Source organism: Schistocerca americana, chromosome 5, assembly GCF_021461395.2.
Source record: "Schistocerca americana isolate TAMUIC-IGC-003095 chromosome 5, iqSchAmer2.1, whole genome shotgun sequence".
NCBI lineage: Eukaryota > Metazoa > Arthropoda > Insecta > Orthoptera > Acrididae > Schistocerca > Schistocerca americana.
This window is the reverse complement of record NC_060123.1, coordinates 664545555-664565465: the sequence shown is the minus strand read 5'-3', so window position 1 is coordinate 664565465 and position 19911 is coordinate 664545555. Positions and strand designations below refer to the sequence as shown.

The 19911-nt window shown below is 43.8% G+C and overlaps 1 protein-coding gene across 1 annotated transcript in view; it reads left to right on the top strand.

Annotated features, from left to right (window-relative positions):
• LOC124615401 (protein VAC14 homolog) overlaps positions 1 to 19911 on the top strand; it is a 129008-nt gene that overhangs the window by 57220 nt on the left and 51877 nt on the right. Inside the window, exons 6-8 of the mRNA XM_047143244.1 lie at positions 15796 to 15919; positions 17440 to 17708; positions 17788 to 17932. Coding sequence (XP_046999200.1) covers positions 15796 to 15919; positions 17440 to 17708; positions 17788 to 17932 — 538 coding nt within the window. The remainder of the gene's footprint in view (positions 1 to 15795; positions 15920 to 17439; positions 17709 to 17787; positions 17933 to 19911) is intronic.

Genomic DNA, 19911 nt, shown 5'->3' with positions numbered 1-19911 from the left:
CCTTCCCCATCCCCTGTCTTCACCCCCCCCCCCCCCTCACCTCTGGCTGTTTCCTTCACTTTCTCCCCCTCTGGGAGTATGGTTTGCGCCTACGTCCGGAGACGGACGCTTGTAAATGTACCGCATTCTTCTTCTTACTTGCTTGTATGTCTTCTTCCTTCCTTTGTCCTTCTCCTTTCCTTACCTCTTCTCTTTACCCTTTTCTCCGCTGCGGCGTTTGAGACCCCCTCTTCTTTCCTTTCCCTTTCTCTTTCTTCCTCCCTGTGCGTGTCTGAAGGCCGACCCACGCACTTCCATGCGTAGCCGGTGACGGGGTAACGCGTAATTCCCCGCCCCGGGTAGACAGGTAGGACACGTACGTACCCCCTGGTAAAGGCCAGGCCCAGGGAGGGGTGATTACCCGAGCTGATACCTTCCGAAAGTGCCGATTGGTCCCTCCGTCCGTTTGTCGGGAGGTGTGACCTGAGGTGTGAACAATCACCTAAGGCGGGTGTGCCCTCGGTGAGGGCCCCCACAAGGGAGGAGCGCGCCATCGGAGACGCCGGTAATCATGGGGGATTCTTCCGCAATGGTTTCCTCACCTTCCACTATGTCTGCTCACAAACGTAAGTTCACTGAGTCTCAGCCACAGACGGTTCTTCCATCGTTGCCACAGTTCCTTGTTGTGTCTCGGTCTGACGAAGGTCACGACTTTTCCACGGTCAACCCTTTCATTATTCAGAAAGGTGTCGACGCAATTGCGGGTCCTGTAAAGTCTTGTTCCAGACTACGGAATGGCACCCTGTTGTTGGAAACACACAGTGCCCTCCAGGCTCAAAAATTGCTGCGTACTTCTCTGCTCCACACCTTCCCTGTCCGGGTGGAACCGCACCGTACCTTAAATTCCTCGCGTGGAGTCGTTTATACACGCTCCCTCGATGGATTGTCTGACGAAGAAATTCAGCACTACCTGTCTGACCAGGGCGTCACCGCTGTTCATCGGGTTATGAAAAGGGTTGACTCGAACATCATTCCAACCCGCACTGTCTTCTTGACATTTGACAAAGTTCAACTCCCATCAAAAATCAAAGCAGGCTATGAGATAATTTCCGTTCGCCCTTATGTCCCGAACCCTACGCGTTGCTATCGATGTCAGCGGTTCAATCACACCAGCCAGTCCTGTTCCAATCCGGCCAAATGTGTTACGTGTGGCCGGGATGCCCATGAGGGTGCTTGTCCACCTCCATCCCCTCGCTGCATCAACTGTATGGGAGACCACGCTGCTTCCTCTCGAGATTGCCCTGTTTTTAAGGACGAAAAGCTGATCCAGGAAATAAGAGTGAAGGAAAAGGTGTCGACCTTTGCTGCTCGAAAGTTACTCGCCAGTCGACAGCCCACCGTGCCTCAGAAAGGAAAATACAGCGCTGTCCTTGCTTCTCCTCGGCCAACAAAGGAGGCGGCCACGCAGACTTGCGATCTCACATTTAGTACCACGGTCGTCAGATCGGCCAGCGCAAAGATCGCCCGTTCAACCTCACCTCTTTCGCCTGCCCACTCTATGGCTCACCCTTCGTCGGGTTCTGCTAAATCTCGAGCCCAAAAGTCAGACGCCAAGTCTTCCAAAAAAGAGCATTCTCGTGAAGAGTTTTTACGTACTGCAACTTCACAACCATCGGTTCCTCCTTCATCTAAACATACCTCCAAGAAGGCTACGAAGAAACACAGTTCCTCTCCTTCTCCGCCAAGGCGTGTCCCATCTACAGCACCACCTGGCGGAAATCGCCCTCGGCCATCTTCTGTGTCGCCGAGGCGCACTGTTGGTGGCCGGTCAACTGGCCGATCGTTGGTGGCAGGAGCTGCTCCTGACCAACCTATGGATCAGGATCTTCTGCCTTCGACTGAATGCCATTCCATCCTGTCGGTCGCAAGCTCTGAGCAGTCGTTGAGTTGACAGCACCCTTGGTGACGTTCCTCCATTTTCTGTTCACCCTATGTCCATTATCCACTGGAATATCCGCGGCATTCGCGCCAATCGGGAGGAATTGTCGATCCTCTTACGATCCTACTCGCCGGTCATCTTCTGTCTTCAGGAAACAAAGCTGCGTCCCCATGACCGCTTTGTTCTCCCTCATTTTCAGTCCGTCCGATATGACCTCCCCTCTGTTGAAGGCACTCCAGCCCATGGAGGACTCATGATTCTGCTCCATGATACTCTCCATTATCACCCAATCCCCTTAAACACTTCGTTCCAAGCTGTCGCCGTCCGTCTTTCCCTTTCTGGATACACGTTCTCTCTTTGTACAGTATACATTCCATCGTCTACACCAATGGCACGAGCTGATCTCCTTCATCTTCTTGATCAGCTTCCACCCCCCTATTTGCTGGTTGGGGACTTCAATGCCCACCACCCGCTTTGGGGATCTCCACATCCTTGTCCACGTGGCTCACTATTGCTAGACGTCTTCCACCAAGCGGATCTAGTCTGCCTCAACACTGGGGTCCCTACATTTTTGTCTGCCTCCACGGCAAATTTATCCCATTTGGACCTTGCGGTCGGTACTGTTCCGCTAGCTCGGCGCTTCGAATGGCTCGCCCTTGATGATACACACTCGAGTGACCACTTTCCATGTGTTCTTCGACTGCAGCCTCAACTGCCATATATGCGCTCGCGACGCTGGAAGTTTGCCCAAGCCGATTGGACACTTTTTTCGTCTCTAGCGACATTCGATGACCGTCGCTTTCCCAGCGTCGACGATGAGGTCACACATTTTACCGACGTTATTCTCACAGCTGCGGAACGTTCAATACCACGCACCTCCGAATTGCCCCGGCGGCCCCCAGTTCCTTGGTGGAACGAGGCATGCCGTGACGCAATACGTGAGCGGCGACGTGCTCTTCGCATTTTCCGTCACCATCCAACTTTGTCCAACTGTATCCGATATAAGCAGCTCCGTGCGCGATGCCGTCGCGTCATCCGCGATAGCAAGAAGGCCAGCTGGAAATTCTTTACTAGCTCATTTAACAACTTCACTCCCTCCTCGGAAGTTTGGAGTCGGCTTCGACGGTTCTCAGGCGCGCCTAGTTTCTCCCCGGTCTCTGGGCTCACTGTCGCGCATGCTACCTTAGTGGACCCCGTCGCAATTTCTAACTCATTGGGTCAGCACTTTGCTGAGATTTCGAGCTCTTCAAATTACCCGCCAGCGTTTCTCCCGAAGAAACGTGCAGCGGAAGTGCGACATCTTGCTTTCTCCTCTCAAAATCACGAAAGCTACAATACTGTTTTCTCCATGCGCGAACTCCAACATGCACTCTCTTCTTCTCGCTCCTCCGCCCCAGGACCGGATGGTATCCATGTCCAAATGTTGCTGCATTTATCAACCCATAGCCTGCGTTACCTCCTTCGCCTTTATAATCGAATTTGGACCGACAGTACCTTTCCCAGGCGATGGCGGGAAGCTATTGTCGTTCCCGTTCCGAAACCTGGAAAGGACAAACATCTCCCCTCTAGTTATCGCCCCATTTCTCTCACGAGTAGTGTCTGTAAGGTTTTGGAGCGTATGGTGAATTACCGTTTAGCTTGGTGGCTGGAGTCCCGCAGTCTTTTAACACCAGCCCAATGCGGATTCCGAAAGCATCGTTCTGCTGTTGACCATCTTGTTGCTCTCTCCACTTATATCATGAACAATTTTCTCCGGAAACGCCAAACGGTAGCAATATTTTTTGATCTGGAGAGAGCGTACGATACCTGTTGGAGGACAGGCATCCTCCGCACACTGTTCTCTTGGGGCTTTCGAGGCCGGCTGCCCCTTTTTCTTCGCGAATTTATGGCAGAGCGCACATTTAGGGTGCGGGTGAACACCACTCTCTCCCGTACTTTCTCCCAAGAAAACGGGGTACCCCAGGGCTCCGTGCTGAGTGTTGTACTGTTTGCCATCGCCATTAATCCAATTATGGATTGTCTCCTTCCTGATGTCTCGGGCTCCCTCTTTGTGGACGATTTTGCGATCTACTACAGCTCTCAACGGACCAGCCTTCTTGAAAGACGTCTTCAAGGGTGTCTCGATCGCCTCCACTCGTGGAGCATCGAAACCGGCTTCCGTTTCTCACCCAGTAAGACCGTTTGTGTTAATTTTTGGCGACGTAAGGAGTTTCTTCCGCCCTCCTTACATCTAGGTCCTGTCAACCTTCCGTTTTCCGACGTCGCTAAATTCTTGGGTCTTATGTTTGACAGAAAACTGTGCTGGTCCTCCCACGTTTCCTATCTTTCGGCTCGCTGTCTGCGTTCCCTTAACACCCTTCGTGTCCTGAATGGTACCTCTTGGGGAGCGGACCGGGTGGTCCTTCTCCGCCTCTATCGCGCCTTAGTGCGCTCGAAATTGGATTATGGAAGCATAGTCTACTCCTCTGCTCGGCCGTCTATTCTTCGGCGTCTCGACTCTATCCACCACCGTGGATTACGTTTAGTGTCTGGAGCTTTTTACACCAGCCCTGTGGAAAGCCTTTATGCTGAGACTGCTGAACCTCCGCTGTCCAATCGGCGGGCAGTCCTTCTGAGTCGTTATGCTAGCCATCTGTCTTCCATGCCTGCTAATCCAGCCTATAACCTTTTTTTCGACGAGTCCTTTGATGTCGGGTATGCAGGCCGCTCCTCCTCCCTACTACCCCCGGGAGTCCGCTTCCGTCAACTGCTCCATTCTCTTTCCTTCCGCTTTCCTAAAACCTTCTTGACAACTTGGGGTACAGCACCGCCTTGGCACCGTCCCCGGATCGACTTGCTCAGAGACCTATGTGAATTTCCCAAGGATGGTACCCCTACACTTGTTTACCGTCGGGCATTTGCTGCTCTATGTGCACAAATGACGGAAGCCACATTTATTTACACCGATGGCTCGAAAACATCGTTAGGTGTAGGGAGTGCCTATATTGTTGGCGACACCCCAAATCACTTTCGGCTTCCCGACCAGTGTTCGGTTTATACTGCGGAGCTTTACGCTGTTCTCCAGGCTGTCCACTACATCCGCCGCCATCAGCGGATACAGTACGTAATCTGCTCAGATTCTCTCAGCTCTCTCCTCAGTCTCCAAGCTCTTTACCCTGTGCACCCTCTGGTCCACCGGATTCAGGACTGTCTGCGCTTGCTCCACCTGGGGGGCGTCTCAGTGGCGTTCCTCTGGCTCCCGGGACACGCTGGTATCTGTGGAAATGAGGCGGCCGATATAGCAGCCAAGGCTGCAGTCTCTCTTCCTCGGCCAGCTCTTCAGTCACTTCCGTTTACCGATCTACGGAGCGGTTTATGTCGCCAAGTTACTCATTTATGGCATGCGCATTGGTCAACACTTCCCCACAATAAATTGCGGGAAGTGAAAGCCGTTCCTTGCGCTTGGACCTCTTCCTCCCGAACGCGTCGTCGGGAGGAGGTAATTTTAGCCCGACTCCGGATAGGGCACTGTCTTTTCAGTCATCGACATCTTTTAAGCGGTGATCCTCCCCCACTCTGTCCCCACTGCTCTCAGCTGTGGACGGTCAGACACCTTTTAATTGAATGCCCCTATTTTAATCCGTTACGCTCCCGTCTACAGCTATCGCCTGATCTATCGTCGATTTTAGCAGATGACACGCGCTCAGCTGACCGCGTTCTACAGTTTATTAGAGACAGTGAAATGACGTCAGTCATTTGAAGCCTTTTTTTTTGGGGGACAACCAACCCCTTTCTATAGTGGACTTTTAAGCATTCCTTCTGCCTTTAGTTTCTCAAATTTTCTGACTTTGTTTCCATTGCTGCTGATTTTAAATTTGGTTTTTTTCCTGTTTTCTACGTCACGGGCTGGGCGCTAATGACCATAGAAGTTTTGCGCCCTAAAACCACAAAAAAAAAAAAAAAAAAAAAAAAAAAAAAAACTCTCAACTGCCCCACCATGGTCTGGTAGTCTGTACCCTGTCCTGTCACATGGATGGACCTCTTCTGTGGCCCGTACCCTTCTCCATCACCTGTTTCATTTGATCCTCCATGATAATTATAATTCAGTATGCATCTACATGGACAGATTTAAAGTCAGCGACAGGGTTGGTTACGCTTCTGTGTATGCAAGGGGATATGAGAAGCACACTCTGCCTAGTGCCTGTAGTGTGTACACTGCAGAGTTGGTTGCCTTATCTCAAGCTTTGCAATACGTCAAATCCCTCACCACGAGAGCTTTCTGAGCTGTAGCATTTCCACTTGTTGCATATCCCTGTGCTGTACCAAAAATATTTTGGTCATCAACATCCAGGATGTACTGGTTGACCTCTACAGCCCTGGTAAGACAGTGACCTTCATCAGGACACTGAGTCATGTAGGCATTCCAGGAAAGGAACTCGCCAACCGCCCAGCTATAGACACATTTACAGGAGATCAATTTGACATCCGAATACCAGGCACCAACTAACAATAACAACTTTGACGCAATATTTTGAGGCCCTGAGAACTGGAATGTCAGCCTACTATGACTCAAAACTAGCTGAGAGCAAGTGAAGGGTCCACTAAGGTGTGGCATACATCTTTCCAGGCCTCTTGGAAGGATGCTACTGTTGTGCCACCTATGTATTGGCCACACAAGATTCACCCAGGATTTCCTTCTGCGTCGAGAGGATCCTCCTCGCTGCAGCTATGGTAGTCTACTGATGATAGCACATGCTTTGTTGAGTGTGCCCTGCTGGCCAATCTGTGGAATGCTCTCAGCTTTCCTGCCTCGCTACCTCAGATGCTTGCGGATGACGAGACAGCCACTACCAAAATATTGCATTTCCTAAAGCAGAGTTGATTTTACGCTAAATTATAATACTCATCCACATGTGAATGTTAGGGGTGGTTGTGGGTGGGAGAGTCCCACCTGTGGCAGATACCCCCATGCAACCGCAGATTACTTTCCCCGTAGCCTTATTTTGCCTTTAGACCCTCTTGCGCAAGATGCTGCCTGGATTATCTCTGTTTTCTTTTACCTATCATACAACAACAAATGCCATGCCCTTTTTCGAGCTCTTTGACTTGCTTGTATATTTGGAGGAGCAAAGTCCCCACTTTTTTTGCTTTTTACCTTTTTTATACACTTCTCTCAAAAATGGAGAAACTGATGACCCAGTAGTTTAGTCCCTTTAAACACATCATCATCATCATCATCATCATCATCATCATCATCATCGTCATAATCTGTTTGCTTGATCTGCAGGGTTCCAGTGACTTTACTCTTATGGCTATGTTGAAGATTAACAGGACAGTCTATGAAAGTCCATTCTGTACACATGGCCATAGAAAATCTTTTTCTGGTGCCATCAGTGAGATTTTCTTGGTCTTAGTAGAGTTCACAATTAGATTTGTACTGTCATCTCCCATCTGATAGGATTCTTGGTTCCACTGTCTTCTGCAGGAATTTCCTTTTCTGTAATTCGAGAACTCTTGTTGGGATCTTCTTGATTAAGGAGAGGCACTCTGCAGCACAGAGGCCTGATGGGCTAACTAATGTTTTATAGTGTCTGTGTGGCTTTATGCAATAGATGTTTTGATCCGTACCTTTTTCTACAAGTGTAGTTGCCCTACCTCATTAAATTTTTTGTTGTGTGAGAGCTACTAATTCACTGAGATATAGTCCCCAATGTCCTTGGCTCTCATGTAGTTCTGACTCTGTTTCCTAATTGACAGTCAGCACTACATGAGAACCAAGGCATCTTTAATGTTGGTAATTATTAGGTTTTCCAGTGTTGATCAGTAGACTTCTTGTTTTTTGCTTTTAAATGCAATGCTTGGAGTTGCATTAAAGCTGCTTGCGTATTCTTTGCCAGGAACGACAGGTTCTCAGCATAAGCTTGGGTTGTCTGCTTCGATCTGCATCCTCAATCCAATGTTCACTGGTAAAGATCTGATCCATTCCCTGGTGATTTTTTTTTTTTTATTTTTTTTTTTTAAGGACACAGTTAAGTAATGCACGTGAAACTGTCTCATTGGCTCACCCTCACATTGATCGTGGAATGCTCTGAGAGCTATTTCTGAACATTACTTTGCACCTGGTCTTGTAGTGGGTGGCCTGCATGTAGTCCCTTCTGATATTTTCCCAGCACATAGGTTCCTTCATGAATCCTGCAGGGCTGTCCATAAATCCATAAGAGTAGGAGGGGGTGGAGATCTCTTCTGAACAACATGTTGCAAGGCATCCCAGATATGCTCAATAATGTTCTTGTGTGGGGAGTTTGGTGGCCTGCGCAAGTGTTTAAACTCAGAAGAGTGTTCCAGGAGCCACTCTATAGCAATTCTGAATGTATGGGGTGTCGCACTGTCCTGCTGGAATTTCCCAAGTCCGTCGGCATGCACAATAGACGTGAATGGATGCAGGTGATCAAACAGGATTCTTAAGTACTTGTCACATGTCAGTCATATCTAGACAAATCAGGGGTCCCACATCATTACAGAGCCTCCACCAGCTTGAATAGTCCTCTACTGACATGCAGGGTCCATGGTTTCGTAAGGTTGTCTCCATGTCCGTACAAGTCCGTCCACTCGATACAATTTGAAATGAGACTCGTCCAACCAGGCAACATGTTTCCAGTCATCAACAGTCCAATGTCAGTGTTGACAGGCCCAGGCAAGGTGTAAAGCTTTGAATTGTGCAGTTATCAGGATACACGAGTGGGCCTTCGACACCGAAAGAACATATCATTGCTGTTTCATTGAATGGTTTGCAAGCTGACACTTGTTGATGGCCCAGCATAGAAATCTGCAGCAATTTGCAAAAGGGTTGCACTTCTGTCACGCTGAATGATTCTCTTCAGTCGTCACTGGTCCCGTTCTTGCAGGATCTTTTTTCTGCCACAGCAATGTTGGAGATTTGATGTTTAACCAGATTCTTGGTATTCACAGTACATTCGTGAAATGGCCATGCGAAAAAATTCCCACTTCATCGCTACTTAGGAGATGCTGCACCAACTATAACACCACATTCAAACTCACTCAGGTCTTGATAACCTGCCATTGTTGCAGCTGTAACCAATCTAACTACTTCACCAGACACTTGTTGTCTTATATAGGCATTGCCAACTGCAGTGTCGTATTCTACCTGTTTACATATCTCTGTATTTGAATATGCATGCCTATACCAGATTCTTTGGTGCTTCAGTGTGTTAAGTACGTGCTTCACGCTCCTCAGTTTTACCATGCTAAAAGTGCCTTTGCAAGCAACTACATTGTCTTGGTAAAAAGTAGTTTTCTTGTCATTCATTTTTCTCATCCCGTTAATCCAGAAGACTACCAAATTATTCACCACTTATGCTTTATCCCTTGCAAGCCAGCCGGATGAAAGATACCCTGAAAACATTCTCTTTAATGTGTCATGGCAGGTGAAATAGATTACTCTTCAAAACATTCACAACATGGCTGGGAAATTTATTTTTGCATTTATTCTTGATCAGAACTCAACATATGTAGCATCTACCTTGAACAAAGCTTTATTGTATTTATCTGTGTAAAATGTACCATACTTTTTTTCTGCGATACGTATGACATCAGAAGTAGCATATGCCTGTACTCGGCAATAATTTGAACAATCTCATAAACCTTCAAAAATTTTGATTGAATTTGTTATGATAAACCGTAAATCCACCCTAATATTATAAACGTGAAAATAACTATCAGTTACATTTTCAGAACTAAACTGCTGCACTGACTTCAATTAAATTTAGTACAGAGCTTGCATGGACCTCAATGAAGAATATAGGCTACTTTAGAAATAAAAATAAAATTGACCCGTAAGAGGGTGAAGGAAGGAGTGGAATCTCTTACTTTACAACAGTGAACATAAAGCATGGTGAACACCAGGCTGTGCTAGGCATTCTCCTATTAGTGGTAGTGTGCTGTTGGCTTCCTTTGAACTGACTTACCTAGCCAGTTATTATGTGATGTACAATCTAACTTGGACTGTGAATCTTGGTGCAACCCCACATTGTTCATATTAACAAACATTGCCAGAGGTGAGAGAGATGAGAAATGTCAGATAAAAGTCCTACTACTGAATGGAGTTCAAACACGACACCGTTGGATCCATTACTGGCACTTTGTCACTGATCCACCAAGCCACACATTGGAATGAAATACAATAATGTCATAAAAAAAGCTATCGACACATTTAAGCAAGCAACATGCCTCATATTATAGCACATCTTAGGACAACATACAACGTAAAAAGTTAACTGAAAGCCATCTTTGTGCCATATCAAGAATTCTTCAACTTGGTCTCATAAAATAAAAGCATGGTTTATTACCCCTATCTCATTACCTAGATTATGTAATTGCAGATGCCTCTTAGAACTGTCAGTCATCATGTCCGCAACTCATGGTCTAGTAGTTAGCGTTGCTACCTCTGGATCATGGGGTCCCGGGTTCGATTCCCAGCCGGGTTGGGATTTTTTCTACCTGGAGACTGGCTGTTTGTGTTGTCCTCATCATTTCATCATCGTCACCATCATTCGTGACAGTCACTAGGTTGGACTGTGTAAAAAAATTTGGGCTGTGTAAAAAAATTTGGGCTGTGTAAAAAAATTTGGGCTGTGTAAAAATTAGGGCTTTGTAGGGACACTTATGACCACGCAGTTGACCGCCTCACAAACCAAACATCATGATCCTCGTCATCTCCCTCTCTTCCCTCCCACCCTCCCCCCCTTTTCCTTCTTCATCTTCTTGTTCTAAAGCTACGCCTTGTTGCTACAGCTGTTCTCCTATGTCTTGTGGTGTCCTCATCATTTTTAGATAATTTTGGCACTTCGTTACTGTCAATAAATTGACTGTTTTGCTGTTTCCTTCCAATAAGCCTGTCAGAAACCTACTATCTCTCTGCGTAATCATCAAAAAATTGTGTGTTCCTCTCTTGGATAGTTCTTAAGAAGGTTCCTTGCATACTGATCTCTTTCATAATATCTTCATTGGTTTTTCTGTTCTGCTTGTCCTCGTTAGACTTCTCCAAAGCCATAGTTCCATTACTTTTATGCACGTTCTGTCTGCCTTCAACAGTGTCCGGTTTTCACAGCCATATAGGAAGGCAATTCAGATGAACATCTTGACCAATTATTTTTTTTCTTTCTTTCATATACCAAACACCTTGTTAAATAGTAGTTGTCTTCATCCACTGAAAGCACATTTTAACTCTTGCAATTCTTTTTCTGTTTTCCACAGTGCAATTGTTATCTTCTGTAATTAAGATGCCAAAGTAACAAAATATATCAACTTTTTGTATTTGGTTTCTTTCAGTTCGCATGTAAGTTGTCCTCATTTTTCTTATTTGCTTACTATCATAATTTTTTTCACTATTAATTTTAAGCTTAAGCTTTAAGAAGCAGCTGAAGATTAGATGGGTAGATCACGTAACTAATGAGGAGGTATTGAATAGGATTGGGGAGAGGAGAAGTTTGTGGCACAACTTGACATGTTCTGAGGCATCAAGGTATCACCAATTTAGCATTGGAGGGCAGCGTGGAGGGTAAAAGTCGTAGAGGGAGACCAAGAGATGAATACACCAAGCAGATTAAGAAGGATGTAGGTTGCAGTAGGTACTGGGAGATGAAGCTTGCACAGGATAGAGTAGCATGGAGAGCTGCATCAAGCCAGTCTCAGGACTGAAGACCACAACAACAACAACAACAACAACAACAACATCTGCAATCAATTCATCACTCAATCATCTTATGCAGTGAATGGAAATTCCGTTCATTTTAGGATAATGAGTTCCTTAGTCTTTATTTCTTTTGTAATTTTGGCGGTAAATTCTTCTCCTTTAATCTCTATCCTATAAATTATAGAAATAGAACCATAAAGAGAAATATTTAAGATAATTAGTTTCCATACTCTTAACACACATGTAATTATTTTCCATTAATTTGTGTACGTTCCTGGTAGAAAAGCAATAGTAGCTATTTTAGAAACACAGTTTTCCCAAGTAATGAGCAAGTTCTTCATTTTTTCTCTTTATTTGTACTGAACTATTGATTAGCATTCCTGGTAATTATTGGTTTGTGTAGAAGGCAATTTGTAATAGTGTATTCTCTCTATTAATGTATTCCTGCTTGGAAATTGAAGTCAAAAATGAATATCAACAGTAGTTAATATAACAACTGCTAAGTATGAAAAACTGAAATTTTCAGATGCATGGTTTTAAAATATTAAAAAAAGACAAATCTTTGGTTATCTTGCCTTTAAATGGTTACTTTACCACATGAAGGAGAAATATGAATAAGGGAAAGAATCTGTAGTATACACATTTGCCGGAGCGGAGGAAAATTCCTCCAAGCTATTTTTTGAAACAATATAATTAAAAGGATAGTTGCTACTCACCATAAAGCGGAGATAGCTGAGTCGCAGAAAGACACAACAAAAAGACTGTTGAAAGTAAGCTCTCAGCCAAGAAAGTAAGCTTTCAGCCAACAAAGCCTTTGTCAAAAATAAACAATATGCCTGCTCAATCACACTCAAGCGAACACCACACACCACACACACACACACACACACACACACACACACACACACACACACACACACACAATCACAATGACCACAGTCTCTGACACCTGGACCCAGACTGCAAGCAGCAGTGCATTATGGGAGAGGCAACCAGGTAGGGGTAAGGAGGAGGCTGGGCTGCAGAGGGGGATAACAGGGTAGGGGTAGGGGATGGTAAAGTTCTGCTGGGAGCATGCAGGGATGAGGTGGAGGGTGGGGCAGCTGGGTGCAGTTGAGAGGTTAGAAGGAGGCGGCAGGAGGGGGGGAGGGGTTAGGGGAAAAGGATAGAAGTAAAAAGATTGGGTACGTTGGTGGTGGAATAGAGAGCTGTATAGTGCTGGAATGGCAACAGGGAAGGGTAGATGGGTAAGGACAATGACTGATGAAGGTTGAGGCCAAGAGGGTTACGGGAATGCAGGATATATTGCAGGGAGAGTTCCCACCTGCGCAATCCAGAAAAGCTGGTGTTTGTGGGAAGAATCCAAATGGCACAGTCACTGAAATGAAGGATGTCGTTTTGGGCAGCATGCTCAGCAGCAGGGTTGTTCTGTTGTTTCTTGGCCCCAGTTTGCTGGCGGCCGTTCATGCGGACAGAGCACTTGTTGGTTGTCATGTCCATGTAGAATGCAGCACAGCAATTGCAGCTTGGCTTGTAGATCACATGACTGGTTTCACAGGTGGCCCTGCCTCTCATGGGATATGTGATGTTAGTGACCGGACTGGAGTAGGTGGTGGTGGGTCTTAGGCAAGCTCCGTGCGCACCCCAGCCTCCTCCGTACTCCCTGCCCAGTTGCCTCTCCCGTAATGGCCTGCTGCTCACAGTCTGGGGCCAACTGCCATACTCTGTTCGTGTGTGTGTGTGTGTGTGTGTGTGTGTGTGTGTGTGTGTGTGTGTTTATGTGTTTGTGTTTTGTCTATTTTTGACAAAGGTTTTGTTGGCCAAAAGCTTACCTTCTGATAGTCTTTTTGTTGTGCCTTTCTGCAATTCAGCATGTTGGCTTTATGGTGAGTAGCAAACTATCTTTTTCATTATATTGTTACATTCCATCCTGGATTTTCCAAGCTATTTTTTGGTATATATTAGTTCCTGTTGTATATCCCCTGGCTAGGGCCATACTTTTTGCTACTGTTGACCTTGTTCATATGATGTATACGGAATACAATACACAGGGTGAGTCACTAACTATTGCCATCAAGAATAACTCCAAAAGTATGATAGGAGCTGAGAAGTTTGTGGGACAAAAGTTGCATGGGACAACAGGGGCCATAACGTGACGTCGGTTTTTTGTTGCTGGGTGGGCTCGCTTCAGAGATATGGTCAACTTTGTATTTTTAAATTGGATGCTGTAGTTTGGTACTTACTTTCTAATAGGGGCTATCGAGGTGAATCCAGTGATATGCATCAGTAAGGTCTTTGAAGGTCAACGAAGATCACAAAGGTTGCATGAATGTCCTTTTACAGAAGGTGTTCAAAGTGATGACCATTGGTATCAATGCAGTGCTTCAATCTTCTTATCATGGATTGAGTGGTATTCCTTATCACTTCAGCATTTATCAAAGCACATGCTCTGACAGTTCTCTCTCACCTATCTTCAGGTGTAGTTGGAATGTCTTCATAAACAATATCTCTTACGAATCCCCACAAGAAAAATCCAGAGGCGTCAAGTCTGGCAACCAAGCCGGTCACGACACATCTCCTCTGCATCCAATCCAAAGATTTGGGAATTGTCTCTGGAGCTCATTTATGGCCATCCGCAAAAAATGTGCTGGATGCTTATCATGTTCATACCACATTCTGTGTCTTGTTCCGAAAAGTATTTCTTTCAGCAACATACCTAATGTTTCTTGCATGAGTGTGGTGTACTTCCTACCGTTAAGATTTCCTTCGATGAAATAGGGGCCTATAATTATGTCCTCCAGAATCCCACACCATACATTCACAGACCACGGTATTTGGTGTGCAACTTGCAGCAGCCAACTTGGATTTTCAGTTGCCCAATAATGCATGTTATGCAAATTAACATTTCCATGGTTCATGAATGTAGCCTCGTCAGTAAAAAAATCACATTAATAAATGTGTCAGCCCTCTTAATCTGAAGTTGAGCCCAGCGGCAGAATTCAGTGTCATGCGTATGATCGATACCAGTTAATTTTTGGTGGAGACTGATATGGTAAGGATGATATTTATGGTGATGCAGAACATGAACAACACTACTCTGGTTCATGCCAGATTCCCTTGCGATTTGATGTGAATTAACACAAGGATCCCAAACCACAGTGGCAAGAGTACCAATTTCCATTTCCTCATAAGAAACTTTCCTTTGCCCCATGTGTTTCTGATGCATTAAAGATCCAGTTGTTCTCAATTTATCATACACACATTTAAATGTATGACGTGTAGGGTGAGTACGTTGAGGATATCTTTCAGAGTATAAATATTTAGCTCTCACTGAATTTCATTGGCATTCTCCATAAATGGGAAGCATATCAACTTGTTCTTCAAAGGAATACATAATTCGTATTCACTTGATTCGAAGATACTAGTCTTACCGTTCCTATTAGTGTTCTATTGCGAAACCATCGAATGGCGTTTACATGTCAATGGCATGTTAGATGGACATGCCATATTCGGCGAATATATACTATTTGCACGAAATACGAGAGAGAATTGTCAGAGCATGTGCTTCTATAAGTGCCGCAGTTATAAGGAATACCACTCACTCCATGATAAGAAGACTGCAGCACTACATTGATTGCTACCAATGGTAACCACTTCAAACACATTCAGTAAATGGACGTTCATGCCACCTTTGTGACCTTCATTGACCTTCAAAGACCTTACTGATATACATCATTGGATTCGTCCTGATAGCCACTATCAGACAATAAGTACCAAACTATAGTGTTCCATTAAAAAAAAAAAAATTTGACCTTCATATCTCTGACGTGACCCCACCTAGCAACAAAAAACAAACATCATATTATGTCCCCCGTTGTCCCATGCAACATTTGCTCCACAAACTTTTCAGCGACTATCATACTTTTGGAATTATTCTAGGTGCAAAAGTTAGTTAGTGACTCACCCTGCATAACTGAGTGACTGGTTTAAATAACAATCAGAAGTTATACACTAATTTGACTTGTTTTCTATGTATATGTTACTTGCACTTTAGTTAAAAAACTGTGAATCATTTGGTTTGGGAACATAAAAGTTTGACACACACGATGGGGGACCATAATTACTTAATATGAATATTTTGTTGTGTGTGTAAACAATTGGTGAAGTTGTTATGACTTTTTTTCAGTTTACGGCAATTACATGGATAAAAGAGTTTGTCCAGTTATCAGGAAGAATGATGCTCCCATTTGCATCAGGAATTCTTACTTCCACATTGCCCTGCTTATCATATGATAGTGATTCAAGAAGAAGTATCCTTTTCCAAGGAGTAATACCAAGCAACTTTCACAAAAATGGAGAAGGCTTTTAACAAAGGGCAGAAAACCGCTTTGCTACAGACATTTAACATAATTAAAAAACTTTGCTGTGTGAAAGTACTGTTTATTCAACATCATACAATGGTTAATTACGTCATATAACAATGAACCACCAAGAAAATCTACATCATTCACTTGTTCAAAGTCCAGGGACAACATTAATAATCAAAGAGTCTAAAAATCACATAAAATATAACTCATAATTGATTGTCAAGTAAAAATATAACTCATGATTGAGTGTCAAGTGATCTATTTTCTTCCCATCTAAAGAATTTTTTCCTATATATGAAAAAGGACAGCAGATAATGGTTTTCATTGTATGAATTTGTGTTTTTTGTTATGTGACTTTGCATAAGAGTTAAGTGCCTGCAATATGAGAATAAGTGAGAAGCCAGGAAGGAGACAACATGACATACTAATTGGAGAAGCATCTGTACCTTTACCGCATGGTGTTAAATATGACCTCCATTAAGCAGCATCAACAAGTAGTAATCGTGCATGCTTTATTTCTTACATAAAGTATCTCATTTGCTGATCCTCATCATGGTGGGAGGATGTTAGAGGTCTACTATGAATCAGTCCGAAACAGCTGCTTAGCCTTTCAAAGGAGAAGTTTCTTTTTAGAAAGGGAAAGGGAGGGGAAGAATACTTATGTGGCACAAAGAAGAGAGGATATACTTCTAAATTATCTCTATATGTCAAAAGATTTTTAATTGAGAAAACTACTTCAGATGTATTCTGTATGTTTACAACCTTTCTTGATTTATATAGGGGGCAATCAAAAAGTTTCCATTTTGAGGATATTGCTGCAGCATATATGCAACGTAATACAACTGTGATGTGGGTATATAAGCAATGACATGTAGGCAAGGGATTAGTGTGGCATTCATGTCTTTCTGATGCAATTGTGGTAAATGTGGAAATGTGAACAGTGGCAGCATTATCACCAGATGCATCCAGACAGGACCAACATGCTTTTATTCTTTCCTTGGTTGCAAAAGTCGAAACATTGGTAGGCATCCGTTGAAGGATGAAGAATGTGTATGAGTCAAAATACATCATTGTGGAATGATGTGCCAAAGGATGCTGCTGCTTCATGATAACCTAACTGTATAATGCAGAAGTTACACCAACTCAAATGAGAGACGCTCAAGTACCTACCCTGTTGTCCTGTCCTCACCCCATACAATTATCACAGCTTTGGTCCTTTACAAAAGGCCTTGAAGAGTCAGTTATTCGTGTCAGATGAGGATGTGTAGTAGAGAGTTACAGAATTCTTCATGTAGCAGGAGACAGTATTTTACTAAAGGGGTGTGTTGGTGGAATGATTTCCTCAGTGCTCACAGTTAATTTGCCAGATTGGCACACCAGCCTCTGAACATAAACTTTTTGGTCACCCCTTATTTTTTATTGTTATTCACTACTTTTGATTCTTCCTTTAACATTACATGCAGACATAAAGGAGACATCAAAAGCTGTAAATTTCAGCCTAATGAAGCTCATCTCTGAATCAGTCAGTGCTGAAGTAACTAATGAGCAACACAAGCATTCTGCTTCAGGCACTGGTGGTGACAGTGAGGATCAGCCTGAGAACCACAGATCAGATTTAGACTTGCCTTCTGTCCTTGATGTTTTGAAGAAGCACTTAGTCCATACGTGTGTTCCAACAAAGGTAGCTGCTCTGCGGTGGCTGGGTTTTCTCCACTCAGTGATCCCGAGTAAGGTTGGTGGCAGTAAAAAAATTATACTTTTCCTGTACTGAACTTACACCACCACAATTTTTATGTAATTATTTGTTACAGATGTATGGCCATGTGGATGAATTATTCCCAGACTTGTTAAGAACATTATCTGATGCATCAGATGAAGTTGTGAAACAAGACTTGGAAGTATTGGCCGGTGTTATTTCACTGTCAAGAAGTGAGAAAACTGGGAACTCAGAAAATGGTACATCATTCATTCTATGGTTTTGCATTTTCTACACTTAAAAATTAAGTGTATACTTACGTAAACATTTGGATGAAATATTCTCATTTTTGAGTTCATTATATTTGTAATCATCTTATTATTTGAAAGTGGTATAAATGAAAAATGGAATGATGACACCAAATAGTTCTGTGTACCAAAGGAAAATGTAAGGCTAAGATGAAAATTTTTAAGGCTAGGTTGACAATGTTGTAACATAGCAGTGAAAACTATGACAAATTGTCTGTTGATTTCTGTCTCGATTTCTTTGGTTGACATTTGTTTGATAATTTTTCTAATGTTTCACCAGCATGAGTGGTTGGCATTGTCAAAGCTTCACCCTCCATTGCTAGTGGTGGACTGGGGTCAAGCTCACAGCTGCTGATTATATTTACCTGGAACGTCAATGTCAAAGGGCTTTTCCATGGTCATCACCACTTTGGTTCTCCCCTTGCCACCTGAAACTGTCATTCTCTGCAGTATGAGAGTCCAGGATTCATTCACCATTAGGCTTTGCTCTTGTTGAGACTATTGTCATGTTTGTGTATTTCTTATCTTCCGTGAACAAGCGAGTGCAATTGCTCTTTTCTACAGCAAGAACTTTGGTGTTGGTGAATTTCACTGTGTGGCCGGTCTCACAAGTGCGTGTTCCATCACAGCCAATTTCTTTGCCTGCCCGTACCTGCAATGTCGCTCATGTTCATTGATTCTGGCAGAGCACCCATTGTTCCTTAGAATGCTTTCTAGGTGTTGCACCTCGCATCTATGGTGCTGTCGCTCACATATTCATCATGCTCGCACTACATGTGTGCTAATCCTGCCTCTTTTCTGTCTCAAGTGGTGGTTTGGTAGTTTGTACAAGCACTGGTCTGTGTATGTCAGTATGTGATACACACTGTGTCCCAGGTTTCCACCATCCCTCACAAGCATCACCTCTAGTAAAGGTAGCTGTTGGTCCTTTTCTATCTCCATGGTAAATTTTATGTTGGCATGGAGACAGTTCATGTGTCTTAGGAAGTCATCGAGCTGTTCCTCACCATAGTTCCACAAAGCAGAGGTATCATCACTGTATCTGTACCACACTTAGGTTTACAAGATGCCAAGACCGGCAGCTGTGCTTTAAATGTAAAGTTGGCCACCAATGGACTAAGTGGACTACCAATGGCAACATCTTCCATCTGTTTGTAGAAGCTGCCATTCCAAATGAAATAGCTCATAGTGCAACATGCATGAAAGAGCTTGGTGAGTGTCTCACCAATTTATAACCCCGTTATTTTGCTATCCATCCAGCAGAACACATTTACTACTTTCAGACTCTCTTTTTCCAGTGTAATTCCCTCAGTTTTTTCCATTTTTAATTCCTCTTCACTTGATTACCTTTTTTTGTACTTTTGTTGACATTCATCTTTTTAAGACTTCCAGAGCCTTTGGTGTCACTGACAAAATTCCAATGACATCAGTAAACTTCAAAGTTCTTTTTTTTTTCTCTCCCTGAACTTCAATTCCCTTCCCAATTTCTCTTTGGTTTCTGTTACTGTTTGCTCTGTGTATTCACTTCTCCACTACTGCCTCCCTTTCATGTTCTTTGACTCTTGTACTCTTATTTGGTTTCTGTAGAAGTTGTAGATAGTTTTTTGATCCCTGTATTTTTCCCAGCTACCTCCAGAATTTCAAAGAGGTCATTCCAGTCAACATTACCAAAAGCCTGCTCTAAATCTACAAATACTATAAATCCAGGCTTGCCACTTTTCAGTCTATCTTATGTGACAAATTGTAGAGCCAGCTTTGCCTTGCGGGTTTCTACAAGTTTTCAGAACTCAAACTGAACTTCTATCAGTTTTTCCATCATCCTGTTTCCAACTGTGACTTATTAAACTGATGGTCTGGTAGTATTCACACTTGTAAGCACCTGTCCTCTTAGGAACTGTAATTATTACATTATTCTTAAAGTTTGGAGTTAT